At 38.7% G+C, this 17,149-nt stretch overlaps 1 protein-coding gene across 6 annotated transcripts in view; it reads left to right on the forward strand.

Annotated features, from left to right (window-relative positions):
- The first annotated feature begins 11,722 nt into the window (after positions 1–11,722).
- nf1a (neurofibromin 1a) overlaps positions 11,723–17,149 on the forward strand; it is a 95,160-nt gene continuing 89,733 nt past the window's right edge. For all 6 annotated transcript variants that reach the window (XM_042415405.1, XM_042415407.1, XM_042415406.1 and 3 more), the window contains exon 1: positions 11,723–12,343. In XM_042415405.1, the coding sequence (XP_042271339.1) occupies positions 11,981–12,343 (363 nt within the window). In that variant the 5' untranslated portion in view covers positions 11,723–11,980. The remainder of the gene's footprint in view (positions 12,344–17,149) is intronic.

Below are 17,149 nucleotides of genomic sequence, written 5' to 3' on the forward strand. Positions count from 1 at the left end.
AAGGGGCTCAAAGAGAGGACTTATGCAGGGCACTGACTTGACAGGCTGTTACAAATGACCTGCTACTGATCTCCATGGTCGAAAGAAGTGCTCTTTTAGGAAGGCCAGGATGTTGGTAGAACCTGGGTGATCGGTGATCCTAGAAGGTGTCCCCACTGAAGGGAGAGGGTTCTAGATCATTTAGATGGTGAGCAGGACAGGTGTAGGACCAGGATGGAATGAATGAAATGATGTGAAGCCTTTGCCTGTGCTCTATGTCCCTAGAGACAGTTCCCACTATGCAGGACTGGGAAAGGATGGTCACTGGAGCTCCAGTACTCTCTTCAGCACAGAAGTGGCAATAAAGGGCAGCTGGCTTCATGTTCTTGGCACCTATGCTGTAGGACAGTGTTAAATTAAAATGGTTGAAAAAAAACACCTTGCCTGCCAGAAGTTTACTTTCTTGACTGTGTGAATGTATGCTTGGTTTTTGTGGTGTTTCCGAACTAAAAATAGATGTTCCCTCCCCCCCTAGCTTTCCTCTTCCAAAGCTAATTTCACAGCCAGCATTTCTCTTTTGCCAAATGCATTCTGTGGGAGACAGCTTGTGGGAAATAGGCACAAGGGTGAACACTGACTCAGAACAGACCTCAACACCAGCAGCAACAACCTGGATGATAACCTGTCAAACAAGCTCATGTTGAACCAGGATGGATTGGTATAAACTGATCTTTGAGATTCGGGCATGTCTTTTTACCTTTTTGATGTATATGTATGTGTATTTAAAGGATACGTCTGGTGACATTCTATATTTTTCTTATAGTCAACAACTCTCATGGGCAGTCCGAAACCAGCAATGAACTTATCTACTTACAAGTATTGTGTGTATCCAAGCCTGATATATCTTATTCCTCTGTGACATAGAGCTCCACTGTTGTCCAAAAACTATTAAAAACACATCAATGAGTCACACTGTTGCACTGGGTGAAATGTTCCTTCATTACCATGAACACACACACTGTAATTTATTGTGACTCAATCCCACATACACTGTCCTGCTGCTACAAATACTAACTAGAGCACCAAATGTGGATTCATCCGCCATCAAAAATAGTCCACAACAGAAGCACTATTTCCTCATTTTGAGTAACATTTGCTAAAAACTACAGTGACCAGCTATTTAAACACACACACACACACACACACACACACACACACACACACACACACACACACACACAATGTATTTTGCATATTGTTATATTATGTGGATGTTTGAGTTTCACTGTCCAGAATGATCTATGTGCAGTTTGTTTTCACATTCATCTGCTGAAGGGAGAAAGTTTCTTTGTTCTCATCATAAATCTGAATTTCACACATGGATGTACAAGCAGGATTTGTGACATCACAACTAGTTTGGAGCCAATCTTGGTCCAGTATTCAACTTACACATGTGGTAACTTGAATTTAGACTTCTCAGTGAAGTAGGAGAAGTCTGATGCATTCAGCAATTAAACTTTTGGAAAGAACAATATTTTCTGATCAATAGATTCCGTATTTTTCAATGAGGGAGCACATGTCCTTTTAAAGGATAAGGCAAATAAAACCCTCACATAAATACACATTAAAATACACAAAGTATGTATGTATCTTTAAGGATAAGGCTGGCGGTTTTCTACATTTTTCTTATTGTCAACAAATCTCATGTGCAGAGCACAACAATGAACTCGTCCACTAACAACTATTGTGTGTGCATCAAAGTCTGATATATCTTATTCATCTGTGCCGTAGACCTCTGTTGTTGTCTGAAAAGTATTAAAAACACGTCAGTGAGCCACACCGCTGCCACATGATGAATTGACTTTATTAAGGCAACGCCTTCATGTAGGGTTTTATTTTGGAGGTGGTGACCGGAAGTGTCCTTGTTTTGATCATGGCGGGCTTGTTGGTGATACTCCAGGAGCTCTCCAGTGACTGCCACGTCAAGCCCCGTAAGAAATAGACCCGCAGGTTTGTAAGTTGTACAGTACTGTACTTTCTGTCGTAACAAACCTGACATCTGGGACTCCGCAACAAACAGCGGATGAGCGGGCCAAAAGCTTTCAGCGTGGAACTGTTCTCAACTCTGACTCCACTTGTAAGGTAATAACTCTAACTACCAAACTCACTCAACTAACCGTCAGCAGTATTTCATCAGTGCTGTAGCTAACATGTCCTAAAGTTAGTATCAGCTAACTAGCACGAGGAGCCGGGTTCAGGACCAATATGTTCACCAACTTCCTCAACAGCACATAACGCTAGAGAGAGAAAATGTGCAACAATGTGGCTAAAACTGACACCTACTGTTAAGCTAGCTAACCCCGGTACCTTAACAGTCACTTCACTGCCGTATGGTGTTGCTACTAACAGCGTACTTACAGCGTGTAATATTAGCTTGACTACTGCTGGGCCGCAGTTGTGCTCATCGACTACAGAGTTTGGGATATAAAAATGACGACATTTTTTTCTTGATTTATTTATTTTTATTCGACTAAATTAACGGTTGTTTGACTTGTCGGGAGAGTAACCCGTACGTAATTAACTGTCACAAATACAGACGGAGCATAAAAACCATAATAGTGTTTTTACGTATTGTAACATGTTTAGCACAAATGACGTTTTAATATTAATATTACTGATGCAGCATGGTGTTGTGTTTAAAATGGCTGCTGTAGTTTTTGCTGCCCTCTAAGCAGCCATTAGTTTCCATTTTCTTCCTGTTAAATGAACAGACGCTTGAAACTTTTATCAAGTCGAAATAAGTAGTTAATTCATGTTCATTAAACACTATTACAGTAAAGAAGATGTGTTATTATTATGTAGTAATCATGCAGTTACATGTGTGTATTAATTGAATAGGTCTACACTGTATTCCTTATTAGATATTCAGTCCTTCATGTTTGCAGCTAGTAGGGGATAAGGCCGATGTTTCACCGCATTTTTTTTAACTTAGACTAATTAGGCTTAAGATTTAGTCACTTTAGTCTTATATTCAACAACATTGCATTGTGTGATATTTTGCGAAACAGGTTGATTGCACATGCTACAATGATTTGTGCATTCAGTTTTACCTTTTGCAAGGTAAAAGAAACATTAAGTCTGACCTGCGAGCTGGAGATCGCATCAAAACAAAAGATGAATTCATCTGTTGTTTGGACTTCAATAGAAGTGAATGGAAGGTATGATGAATATTCATAGGACATGCAGTGTATGTGATGGTGCCTTTATGCCATATAGATGATTTCTGGAGACCAACTGATACTGGATTTTTAAAGCCAGTACCAATGTTAATGTTTGAGAGTTAAAAAAAAATAGAGCTGCAATTGGTTTGAACTAATATGAACTAAGCAGGAAAATGAGACCAGCTCTGCAATAGCTGCTCTGTACAGCAGTTTTATCCAAGTTAGGAAGTTACCTCCAAAAATTATCAATTGAAAACACTTCCTCAGTGTTCATAGATATTACAATTTTTGGATCACATGATTCTTTTGATGCATTAATAATATGAAATCATACCCTGTTTACTTGTACGAGTGTTCCAAATCAGATTCACCAAACTCTCTTAAACATTCATTTTCATTTTCGTGAGATCTGATCATTAGCCCCTAAAATTGCCATGTAAGGCTCCATGTTCTGATCCATGTGTGGTCGAGTTTCATTCACAGAAATGTTACCAAAGCGTAAAAATCTAGTGTGACAGAAATAAAGAGAGAATGCTTCCACATATCATATTTAAACTCCACATTCATTCAGATTAAGACATCATTCTAAATCAAACAAGAGTTTCTTCTTGTGAAGAAAGTTAGACTATCTGTTCATGACACGTACAACAGCTCTGGCTCTGGACCACTTGTAAATTCTGTTCGTACGTAAAAAAAAAAAAAAATGTAAAAAATTATTGAATTAAATTGATGAATGTCAAAAATCTTCTTAAATCACTCGTCATACTTTAGAATGAATCTGTTCATATGAGTGGTTCTTGCATGATGCCCAATGATTCTTTCTAATCTGAGTGCTATTATGTTTGAGAGTATTTAAGATGTATGATTTGGTGGTGAGATAGGCCTGTACCAGGTATATAGAGGTTCATCCTTGCTGGGTTTTAGAAAGACATAAATTGAGGAAAGTTGTAAAGACTTGGGTAGTGATCCCTTTTCAAATGATTCATTGAGCCTAGCTGTTAAGAGGAGGTACAAGGTGATCAATAAATCTTTTTAAAAAACCATCTAGCCCTGGTAATGTGTTTTCAGAGATATTATACATCAGTTACTTCTTTTTGTGTGATGTCCTCATCCATCCATTCTCTGTTGTGCCCATTTACTCATCTTATCCATACTGATCCTGATAGCAATTTTCAAAACATTTATTGATTCCAATGGGATCATTTGTAATGTTGCACTCTGGATCTTTGATAGATTTTAGTAATTGTTCTTGTTCTTGTTTTTTGATCATCAAACTCAGCAGTTTTCCTGTCTTCTCCCCTTTCTCATAATAATGATACCATGTCCTTGCTATCTTTCTTTCTGCTTTAGTGGTCATAAGATTTTTAAACTCAAGTCTCTTTTGTGTTAGCACATTTTGTGACTGTACATCTTGAGTCTGTGCATGTTGTTTTTCAAGGTTGTGAAAATCTTCTTCATTCACATTCTTTCTTTGCTCTTTACATCTTGCCCAGAGTGAAATACTCCGTCCTCTAAGATAAGCATGTCTCAGCATGTTCATCTATTCTGGAATATGTGCTATGGATATGTGTCTTATGTGATATATCTGATATGTTTCTGTGTCTGTCAGGTCCCTGTGAGCACAGTGAAGACATAGAGCAGGCGGTCAGGAAGACATCATGAGGCAGCTCAAGGGCAAACCCAAGAAAGAAACATCCAAGGACAAGAAGGAGCGGAAGCAGGCCATGCAGGAAGCCCGACAGCAGGTGGCCACCGTAGTACTGCCTACGCTGGCCGTAGTGGTGCTGCTCATCATTGTCTTTGTCTATGTGGCCACCAGGCCTGACGCTATCGAGTAGACATCAAGGTTCTGCTTAAAAGACATGAACTCCCAAACTGACTGGGGTTGGACAAAATGACAATGGCTATACCCAAAGGATTACCTGACAACCGTCCCTCTGTAGGCTAGCCTCTGGCCTCGTCTCTGTCCCAACATATCTACCGTTTGTCTTAATGAAAGCCTCCTCCAAAGTGTGTTTCTTTGCTTTAAGCAGGATTCAAGCTGCAAAAAGAAGAAATCAAAGCGAATGGAGAATCAGTTGCTCCTTGGTGCCTTCAGGTGGATGAAGATGATGTATGACTTAATTTTATCATGTTCATTTTAGAGCAGCAGATGGATTCATGTTGTTTCTAATGATGTCTTACATATGATGCAATATCATGCATACCAAAGGACTTGTGCACAGCTTGCCAAGTTTGACCAGAGGTGTTCCAAAATGTTTAAACAGGTGAATGGTCAAAAACAGTTTTCCTATTGTGACTCAGTGCTGTTGTTAATGTTTCAAGTCAATGCAACATGAGCCTGGTCTCAGACATTACCACTGTATGAATGAAAAGAGTTTTAGGGAGAAAGAAGGCTTCAGGAATGCCAACAGTGTGAACAGCTGAGTGCAGCTCTAAAGTATCGTATTGAATGTAATTGTAGAACGTGTAAGAATGTGTTATACTGAGTCCAGTGTCTTCAAACACACCACAAGATGACACCTGAGTTTCTTCATCTTTAATGTGAATGCTACCCTGTTTTTTCTCATTAAGTTATTGACAACCATAGCTTTGAGTCACTCGTGACATCTGTGCAGATGTAATAAGGTGCCTTAACATATTTGCAACTGTATTATTTCAGTTCAATAAATGAATTTTTGAAATAGTTTTGTCTGTGCTTAGAGTTAATATCATTTTTGTTTCTGCACACATATCTGTAATGCTGCTTTGCAGTGGAGCCAAAAATGTATCTCCATGAGTATGTGGCCTGAACGGGTGGGACAGGTATTATACATTTTTAGATACTACTGAGTACTGTAGTGTAAATAATAGTCAATATAGGACTTGCCTCTACAGTTTTACAGATAGTCATACTTTCTTCATATGTTTGAATAGCAATCAAAAAGCAGAGATTTTGTGCGGGCAAAATCAGAAGCTATAGGAGATCCTGGAAGTCACAGGTAACAGTGAAGCTGGACACAGCCTGCACTATGTAATCCAGTTCATGCAACTGCCTTGCAGTAAACCTTAGAATGTTTGTAGTTAGTGAGAGTGCTGAGATGTTGGGATTGTTTTTGGTTTTTTTTGTTCAGTTTTGAGGTTTAAATTTGTGACAGCTACTGTATCATATTTTAATGTGTTGATGTTGTTGATGAAGCTTCACATTGTTAGTATTTACTCCCCAGACTGAAAGCCCTAGTAGCACTTCCTAGAGGCTGCAGTGTTGAGTAGCAGGAACAACATCAGGAAGATTTTTGCTTCACCAGTAGATGGGCTAAAAGAGTAATATTTGTCCTGATGGTGAAAAAGGTAATGGAGCCATTGAAATCAGGTTTATCTCTATGGGAGCATGACTATGTAGTGTTGTATCACAACACATTTGTATAAAAAATTCTTACATCATTAGCTGAAAAAGATTTTTATTCTCTTATACTTGTGTCATGAGATGTAACAATAAGGTAACTTGACTTGACATTAACTTCAGTACTTCCTTTGTCCCTTTACATTTGCATAAAATCATGTAATATTACCTCTCAGTTACTTAGTATTATAATAAAATCCATTACTCACTATTTCAGTGTGTATACATATATATATATATATATATATATATATATAAAGACTGTGTATCATCATAAATTTGCATGACTCCCTGCATCATTTAATTCATTTTTCTGTCACCATATTTATGAATTAAATTATATTACTATATTTGCCTAAAATCTCTCATATCACCATGCCTTATGTCACTATCATCATTTGATAAAACTACTGACATCATTTGACAAAAAAATCATAATTCAAGGTCCACTGTGTAGATTTTTTCTGATGCTGTGTTGTGCTGTTTGCAACTGAGGAAATCAAACTCTAACAGTATCATCATACATACAGATCCTTTCCTACCCCAAGTTGTGTGTGCCTACACAGCGCTATTGATGATGGTGCCACTGTTAAGTTCTAGCCAACCAATTCTGATAGGATCACTACAGGCTGGGCAAATGTGGCATGAGACAATGAGACACTTCCTAACTGCCAGCAACCCCTGAAGATACCTCCTCCCCATCTGCATCCCACTATCTACCTTTTATTGGACAAATGTATCTTAAGTTTGAGTGTGGCCATATGGGACAGACGAGTTTACAGGGGTCCTTTACAGACCTAACTTAGTCATTATTATTCTTTAATTGTTAGATTCCTGTCATTGTGAAAAAAGCTTTGAAATATAGGCAAGCATGAAGCGAGATTAAATTTAAAAAAATCATAATTTAACAGTCAAATAATAATATATAATAATAAATAAAACAGAATTATCTGTGTACTTTACAGACTTTTACTGGTTAGTCAAACATTTCTTAGGAGGTGTGTGCGGTCTGGAGGAATTTGGGCCCTTGACCTCAGTGTTTCTAAAATCCTGCCTATAGCTCTGTGAATATGTGACTCCCATGTCCTTTCTGACCCCACAGAGTGCTGCCCTTAAAACCAATTCCTCACCAGAGTTCACGAGTGGTGTGAGCAGACATAACATGGCATGTTCTCCAAAATTCCACACCATATGGTCCCTCAACCTGTCCACTTGCAAGGCCATAGCCAGGGATTTAGATATGCTGAGATCAGGAGTCCAAATTCCCTGAGAAATTTTTGCCCCACCACCAAAAATGTATTATCATTTTCACCCTTTAATAAACTGTAATTTCTGTACATTTTATCTCCTTACATTAAGGCTGAGTGATGGAAGAAGTACTCAGATCCTTTACTCGAGTAATGTAAAAATAAAGCTAAAGTTTCTGCAATCAGTGTTACTTAAGTAGAAGAACCTAAGTATCATCAGCTACATGTACTTAAACTCACTGTAGAGGCAGCATGGCCTCTGTCAATACCAAATTAAATTTAAATAATAATGGATTATTACTGATGTATTAATATTCAAGCAGCACTTCCATGCTGTGGCTGGTTGAGCAGGAGCTAATCTGAACTGCTTTATACACTGTTACGTAGTTTTATGTAAAGCAATATATCAGATTTATATTAAAGCTGACAAGATTAGTTAATCTATGGAAATTTGATTGTAAATTTTTCAATAATTGTAATTTTTAAAACAGAAATATCAATCATTCCTCTATTTTATGTCATTTTAAACTGAATACCATTGGGTTTTGCACTGTTGGTTGGATAAAAAATGGACATGTTGTGACATCACCCTGGACATTTCCAGATATTTAACAGACCAAACAATTATTTGATTAATAGTCAATTATCTTTTATGGCTCTGGAGGAACCTTTTGGAAGTTTGAAAAAATAACTGATGATGTCATCAGGGTTAACTCAGCTTGGATTTGGAGATTCAATATTTTCAATAGAAAGCTTGTGTTCCAAACATTGAGTTCAGAAGACTTGTGCATTTACCAGACAGCAGGGGTCTAACAAAAAATTCTATTAGTTGCATTATGGGAAGTGTAGGATCTAGTGTTTCTGGAGTTAAGTCCCATACTAGAGACTAAAAGTCAGGATATCAATCCATCAATCAATTTTTATTTATATAGCGCCAAATCACAACAAAAGTCATCTCAGGACACTTTTCACATAGAGCAGGTCAAGACCGTACTCTTTAATTTACAGAGACCCAACAATTCCCCCATGAGCAAGCACTTGGCAACAGCGGTAAGGAAAAACTCCCCTTTAATGGGTAGAAACCTCAAGCAGAACCTGGCTCTTGGTGGGCGGCCATCTGCTTTGACCGGGTTGGTTGAGAGAGAAAGAAAGAGGGGGGGGCAGAATAATAACAATCATAACAATAACAATAACAAGAGCAATAGCAAGGCAAGGACACCAACAGAACTGCAAAGGACCGCAAAGGCTAGGCCTGCAACCCAGGGTTTCCTGCGAGATGAGAAAGCACAAAAAACTCCGGAGAAGAATGCAAGTTAGTAACATGCATTGATGTTACATGAATGCATACAGATGGAGAGGAGGAAGAGGAGAGAGGAGCTCAGTGCATCATGGGAAGTCCCCCAGCAGTCTAGGCATATAGCAGCATAACTAAGGGCTGATCCAAGGTGAGCCTGGTCAGCCCTAACTATAAGCTTTATCAAAAAGGAAAGTTTTAAGCCTACTCTTAAACGTAGAGAGAGTGTCTGCCCCCCGGGACCGAATCTGGAAGATGGTTCCACAGGAGAGGAGCCTGATAGCTGAAGGCTCTGCCTCCTATTCTACTTTTAAAGACTGTAGGAACCACCAGTAAGCCTGCATTCTGGGAGTGCAGTGTTCTAGTGGGATAATAGGAGGATATGAGCTCTTCAAGATATGATGGTGCCTGACCATTAAGGGCTTTGTAAGTTAGGAGAAGGATTTTAAATTCTATTCTAGATTTTACTGGAAGCCAATGTAGCGAAGCTAAAATGGGAGAAATATGATCTCTTTTTCTAGTATGTCTTGCATGTTCCCCAAAGTTATAGGGAGTGAAAGTGCAGTACTAAATCACTGGAGTAACCCATTGAGAAAAACATTTTAGCATGTTTTAGCTCATTGTTTTGTTTTTACAACCTGGAGTTTCCACCAACCTGGTGTCCAGCAGCAGCAGGCAGCTGTTTTCAGAGGAAAAGCTCTGATAAAACTGCTGTCCACTACCTGCTCAGCACCAAACCAGACAGACACAGTCAGAGACGGGCTGGTGAACTGTGAACATAGAGCATATTTTTCTCTGGGGTCGGTGGAGCCGAATGAATATTGAACTTTTGCTGCCCCCAAGTGGCCAAAAATATTGAGTCTAAAAAACATCATAATCAGCCGTAAAAACAGACACAGTGGTTGTCTGACATCACTCCCTACCTTTTATTACCCTTTAACTTTATTTATTGTCTGCCATTTTATTTCAGTGTGCAAATTCTCAGTGTAAACTTTATGCTCTATAGTGTCAAACATTCCCACAATGCAACAAAAATTAGTAATGGCATGGCAGAAATCCCACATGGCTTTGCATTTGATAAAGGTGAAAATTACAGCTGTGCAACACTCCACCTGTTGGTAATGACACAAAATGATGATGATTCATAACTGCCTGAATTTTTACTGCTCACGTACAGTAAACTACTGAGTGTTTGTTAAATAGGGAATAGTGAATGAGGGAATGAGGCAGTGATTTCAGACACAGTCAATTTGTAATTTGGGTGAAAGTCTCTCTCCAGTTGTTAAGACCCCTAAACTCCAAGGAACAACACAGAGGACATGATCTCAATGTCCTCAATGGTAACTACAGCCTTAGCCTCGTGATGACTCTTTCACTTGAATTTCATAAAACTGATTGACATGTTTTACATGTCAAACTACACCTGACTGACTAGTCATTTTAATACTGGAGAAAAACCCTACTTAATTTCTGTAGAAGTAGCAGTGATCCTTAATATAAAGGATCTGTAACAACCTGTGTTAATATGTAAAATATTATATTAGTTCTGGTTTCCTTGATTTTTAAATGTTCCTGTTGTATTCACAGCCTCCATGACAGATGTTTGTTAGCACTATGCCCATTCCCATGTTCATTTAAAAATAAATTAGTGTCATCTCCAGATGGTAATGTATCTTCTTAACTTTGTTTATTGCCTTTAATTTATCAAAGATCCCCTCCAGGCATGTTTTGGGCCAATAATAAATTGTGTCTGGCATGTTTTTTGCCACAAAAAATATTCAGTTGCCTTGTTAAAAACCCTTCAAATGACATTTAGTACTCCTTCTCCCTCATTGAAAAATCCAGAACCTATGACTATGCAAATATATTTCATTTCAGAAGTTAAAGTGCTGAATGCAAGATATGTCTAATTCAGCGTAAAGTCTGTTGTGAGTTATGGGCACTGGAGACTTGAGGTTTCCACATCATATTTGTGTAAGTTATAGCCTATACTGGACCTCGATTGGCTCCAAACTAGTTGTGATGTCACTAATCCTGCTTGTAGGTTCACACCTTAAACTCAGATTTAAGGTGAGCTCAGAGAAACTTTCCTTCCTCAACAGATGAATGTAAAAAACAAACTCTGCACAAACATCATTTTACACAGTGATGATCAAACACCCAACTGAAGGAACAAGAAGAAAAACACAGTTTTACATGAGGGGGACTTTAAGCTTGAGTCATTTCATAATAGTATTTAAGTACTGAACTTTTGAAATTCCGCTGTTTTTTCTCCATTCAGGATCAAACTCTTTTTTCTTTTCTTATGTAAAGTACTACAGTAGGTGACGTTTTTTGTTGACCAAATAACCTTTAAATTATATCTGAAGACACTGTATACATAGAAGACATGGTGCATATTTTAAATTGCTAATGTTGAGCCTCCATATTGTGCGCATTTGTTTTTGTAAACACTTTTTAATGGTTAATGACAACAATAAAATCCACTGGAAACATCCTGATAGGCCTGGACGCATGCGCTCCAAGGAAGCTGCCAAGATGCCAGTTTTGTACACGAGGAGCGGAAGTCTGGAAAATCCTGCTTCAAACTAAAACACGAAAAAAAGAAACAGTTGCGGTTGGTTGAGCAGAGCAGCTAATCAAAGAGCTGTGTGGGCTTATTCACAGAGTGGATTCAGAGTGGCAGAACAGATGTTTTAACATCCACTTCACAGATTTGACAGCCGTACCAGCAGAAATATATGATAAACTAAACTCGGTGGCCAGAAAAAAAAAAACATTTAACATGAACAAAAGGAGTTCTAGTTTCCTTTAAAAAGTACTGATTTGACCTTCCTCATTTCACCACTGCATTAGTATGCATACATTCGAGCAACATGTCGTCATCCCCATCATTACTTTGAAGCTTGTGGCTGGAAGTGGTTTTCATCCTTGTGCGCTTGATCCTGGTCTCCAACACCTCCCATCAATTTCTCTGAAGAAGACTTCCGGTGGTGTGTCATGGCGGTGGCATGGTGAATCCTACAGAAAGGGAAAAATACTCGCCCCTTTCGTCCTTTCCCATCGATTCAGGACACATTTTCATGCATATCTGAGCCTGTCAGCTCCGGCCTCAGACCTTGGATCCAGCAGCGCAGCGTCGCGGTTCCTCCGCCCGGCCATGGCGGCTCACAAACCAGTGGAGTGGGTCCAGGCCGTGATTACTAGATTTGATGAGCAGGTAAGATGGGCTAATATGATTCAGTGGATGGGTGTAGCAAGATTTGGTCGTCTTGAGGCCCCAACAGTCCGGCTAACGTTACAATTAAACAGACGAGATCCTTTTAAAAGTAAATAAAGGAGTGTTTTGCCGTCAGCAGCAGCTTCTCTGTGTTGTTTGTTCCAGCTGCAAAACACTGAAGATGAGCTCTTTCTAGCTAGCGCCATCTCCTCCATCAATTAGCAGATTTATTCCACATTTGTACACGGCTTTGTACGGAGCTAGTCGGCCAACTGCAAAACGAATACACAATAAAGCAACATGTCAGTGACATTTGAACTTGCATACAAGCGTGTGTCTTCAAATTAAAGTTCCCCAGCTAACGTTTTCTTTCATGCAGCTAGGTAGCTAACATTAGCAGGCCTAGCTGTCTAATGTAAACAAATAAGATGTGGCTGGGTTAGCACGCTGCGTTCATACCAGCACATCACCTGAGTATTAAGAGTGAATGCTGCTCTCCCTGCTCCCTAATATCCTAACCACTACTGTCTGCTCGATGTAGCAGCTGAATCAACAGCATTAAAACTTAATTTAACCTTTTACTTATTCATAAGGACTCTGTAGCCGCGATCTATATGACCAAAGATTTTCAAGTGCTCATACTAAAGCTGGTCACAGTCACTAGTTGGTACCTGTAATTATGATATATCAATAAGATTTCATAATGTGTTGTAAAACGGAAGCAACAGTCGCAAACAGAAGAACTTTCTGTAATACTGTGGTCAATAGTCAAACTATGCACTTAATAACAAAAATGACATACAGAGGAAAAGGTAAATGTAGGTAATCTTCCAACTTGCTGTCAGTCAGTTTGCATTAACGTTACCAGAAGTGTCTTTTCTTGTTCAAAGGGAAATCTGACAGCCACTGTGTGTTGGATATAAAGCAATGCTTGCCATTTAAAAGTGATTTAGCTCTGTTTAGTTTCCAGAAGTCTTTGCGTCAGGCGTTAGTTGCCACTGATCATGGATTGAAGCCGGGCTTAGCAGCTCAGCTTGGATTACTACAGTTGGGTGAAAGTGGCTTTAGGAGTTATGTCTACTTCTTGGTCATTGTTAGCCTAAGCCCTGACTAAAGCCCTCCAGTCCGTTTATTTTATTATTTGTCCTCATAGGAATTCAGTTTTGCTGATACTAGAATATCTTCCTCTTGTAAACTAGCTGACCATCATCTAGTGTGTATGGTAAATAGCAGTAATAACAGTACAGTTAATATTTGGAAGGTCCTGATAGCTTTTTAATGTCCTGATGGGAGTTGTTTAATGATGACTTTCTGGTCATAACTGAGTCCCGATCAGGTTTTATATTTTCCTACATAGTGCACACCCTACCTATAGCTGGCCTACAGTTAGAGTCAACCCAATCCAGTTTAGATGCATTTGACAGCTAAGTAGCCCTCTGTTCATCACAGCATCATCTTTACTGACTTTTTTATTGTAATATACCTGGAGAGAAGATGGTCAGTGCAAACTGTTAATGCAGGGGGGGTTTGGACAGGATTTGGAAAGCCTCTCGTCAACCCCAGAAGAATGAAATGCTAAAGTTCAAATGCAGCTTCCAACCGATAGCAGAACTATAGAGCACAGGTCCACCTGAGAAATAGAACAGAAATATAAACTACTGGCTGCTGTTAATTCATTTTTTGTTGTTTTTTTTTTTTTGCCATTGTGCAGTTCAGTTCTCATATTGCAGTTTATGAAGAAGCGATTTCAGTGTATCAATACAGCACAATGGGGAATGTTCATGAGCTGGTGTATCAGACCTCAAAGGGTTAAAATGACAAAGAATCAGACGTTGGATACTTTATAAACATTCATAGTAGGGCTGGAATTTACAGTTATTTCCATTGTTGATTAATCTGCTGATTATTTTTTTGACTAATCGATTAGTTTTGTCTATATATGTATATATATAACTTCTTAAAGCTCATGGTGACGTCTTCAATTGTCCTGTTTTGTCAGATCTTTTTTTTTTATCATGCATGACACAGAAAAGCTTCAAATCTTAACATATGAGAAGCTGCAACCAGCAAATATTTGGTATTTTTACTTAATAAATGACTAAACTGATTATTTGATTATCAAAATAGTTTCCGATTTATTTTCCGTCGATCAACTCATCAATCGATTGACTAATTGTCGCAGCTCTACTTCATATTTTGTATAATATTATTTAGTAGGGCTGTTGATTCATGCCATTACACTTCATTCTTGCATGACAACAATTCTACCATATTTGTTGGATCAAACCAAGAACTCCCAATGTCAAGTTTGCATTACTTCATGTGACACACTGCACCGAAAGAGGAGGGCAGGACAATGACACACATACATCAAATGTGTGTGAGAGACACTGATTGGTTGGGGTTAAATACGGTGAAAGAAGAAGCAAACCCAGTAGAGATGCGGTGATTAATTGATTAGTTGCCAAATATTAGATATTTTAAAACTATTTTGATAATCGATTAATCGTTTTTAGTCATTTTTTAAGAAAAAAAATTCCACATTCTCTGGTTCCAGCTTCTTAAACGTGAATATTTTTGTGTTTCTTGAGTCCTCTATCACGGTAAACTGAATATCTTTGTGTTGTGGACTGTTGGTCGTGACAAAACAAAACATTTGAGGACATCACCTTGGGCTTTGGGAAACAGTTTTTGACCTTTTTCCTTTATCATTTCCTGACATTTTATGGACCAACCAATCAATTAATCGAGAAAATAATCAACAGATTAATCGATAATGAAAATAATTGTTAGTTGCAGCTCTAATGGTGATGAAGAACAAATGAATCTGCCCACACTTCTGAAAAAAAATAGTTCAGTCACATGAAATGTCACAAAAAATTCAATCTGAAGAATTAATCAAGGCCTGGAAAACTGAAGCAACCCTGTCACTCGATCACACAGACATCCATAACAGGAGCCTTATACAGTTCATTACCAAACCCAACAAGTTGTCACAGGCACAAGAAGATTAACCTAAGGTAGCCAAACATATGGCTCTGGTCAAATGGTAAATGTTAAATGTTCTGCACTTATATTGCGCTTTTCTACCTTAAAGGATACATATTCTGCACATTTCCAGGTCTATATTTTTTTATTCTGGGGCTCTACTAGAATATTTATGTATGAGTTACAGTTAAAAACTCCTTATTTATCTTATACTGACCCTTTATACAGTCCCTCAGTTCTGTCTCTTTAAGGCCCCCCCCTCTTAAGGAGCCCACTCTGTTCTGATTGGCCAACTCTTGGAAACAGCCCATCCGCAGGCAGGCTACGTCAACAAATCATGAAACAAACTTCAGTAGCACGATTTCACTACTTTTTCTCGTTCTTTACTCGAAATGTCAACTTCTCAAATAGATCCGTACATGTTGGAGCTGAAATCAGATCTGAAATATGAGAGTGAACAACGCCAATAACACATGGAAAAACAACTTTAGCAGCCAAGGCTACAGAATGGTTGGCCATTTATGGGCGTGCACGCCGAGCTGATGTCAGCTCGTCAGCAAGGTAGAAAAAGCTGTCGCAAACGAAGCGTTCAGACCAGGTTAAAACCCTGACTTTTGACTCGCAGGGAGCGTTTCTACATATGTTGACCTCAAGTTTTGGAACTTTGACCATGTTTAGCAGAGCTATCCGACATCATAACAGTATATAAATAACAGACGATCACAAAAAGCATAATATGTCCCCTTTAACAGACACTTTACACCCATTCACACACTCACACTGATGGCGGCAGAGCAACTAGGGGCTTGCCAAATCAAGGGATAAATGCCATGCAAGACAAATGCTACTTATTGTCCAACCGCAGTGCATACTGTTCCCGAAGAGGAAATTGTGATCTCAATTCTGAGTGACAGAAATCTTAATTGTCATTTTGACCAGGACTGTGCAGCGTTATTCTGAAGTTTGAAGATCTGCTGTGATAGGAAGGGTTGGATGTAGACAGTTTGAATTCATCTCCAGTATGAACAAAACCCTCAAGTTCACATGCAGCTTTCAACCAGCAGCAGCAGCAGCACTGTAGAGTTGGAGGGCAGCTGTAAAATGTTGCTGAAACATTTGCCAAATTGATTTTGTTTTTTACCAATCACTCACTATTGTATATTTTTATAAGTAAATGTAGCTGGAAGCTAAAATTTATAGAGGTCCATCAAGCAAAGTGCATTGCTCCCAGGTACAATGAGGACTTGTTTGCATGCATAGCGATTCTGATCCTGATTGGAAAGAGCATCGTAGATATGTGGCTCACTTCCTGTTTATGTCCTCCCTGCCAACTTTGTCACAGCCAAATGATGTGAAAGAAATGATGTGTGTGTGTTCCTGATAGACCCTCAGGAATGTGAACTGTTCACTCACTGCTTAAAGAAAAGTGATAAGCCTCAACTGTCCCGCAGTGTGACTCATGAGCAAGTACTCTAAGTGTCCAATCCACAGGATCGGGATCAACGCCCATCTGGACACTTTAGATGGATTGTTATCAGCTTCATAAAGTCTTATCCATATCTGATCAGATATTACACAACGTACAATTGGGACAGTTAGTGCGTGAATGAAATAATGCCATAATATTAATAACTCTTACCTCAGATTCAAACACGTTTCTGTTTTCACTGTTTTTTTTGGATAAAATAACCAGACAGAAAAGTCTGTTTTTGGCAAATCCATCAAATTAAATACCTGACAAATCACAGTACCTCATCACATTGATACAAAAATCAAATATAAATCAATACGTACAATACAACAGTCCGAATAATACAT

This window comes from Thunnus maccoyii, chromosome 6, assembly GCF_910596095.1.
Source record: "Thunnus maccoyii chromosome 6, fThuMac1.1, whole genome shotgun sequence".
In the NCBI taxonomy this organism is placed as follows: Eukaryota; Metazoa; Chordata; class Actinopteri; order Scombriformes; family Scombridae; genus Thunnus; species Thunnus maccoyii.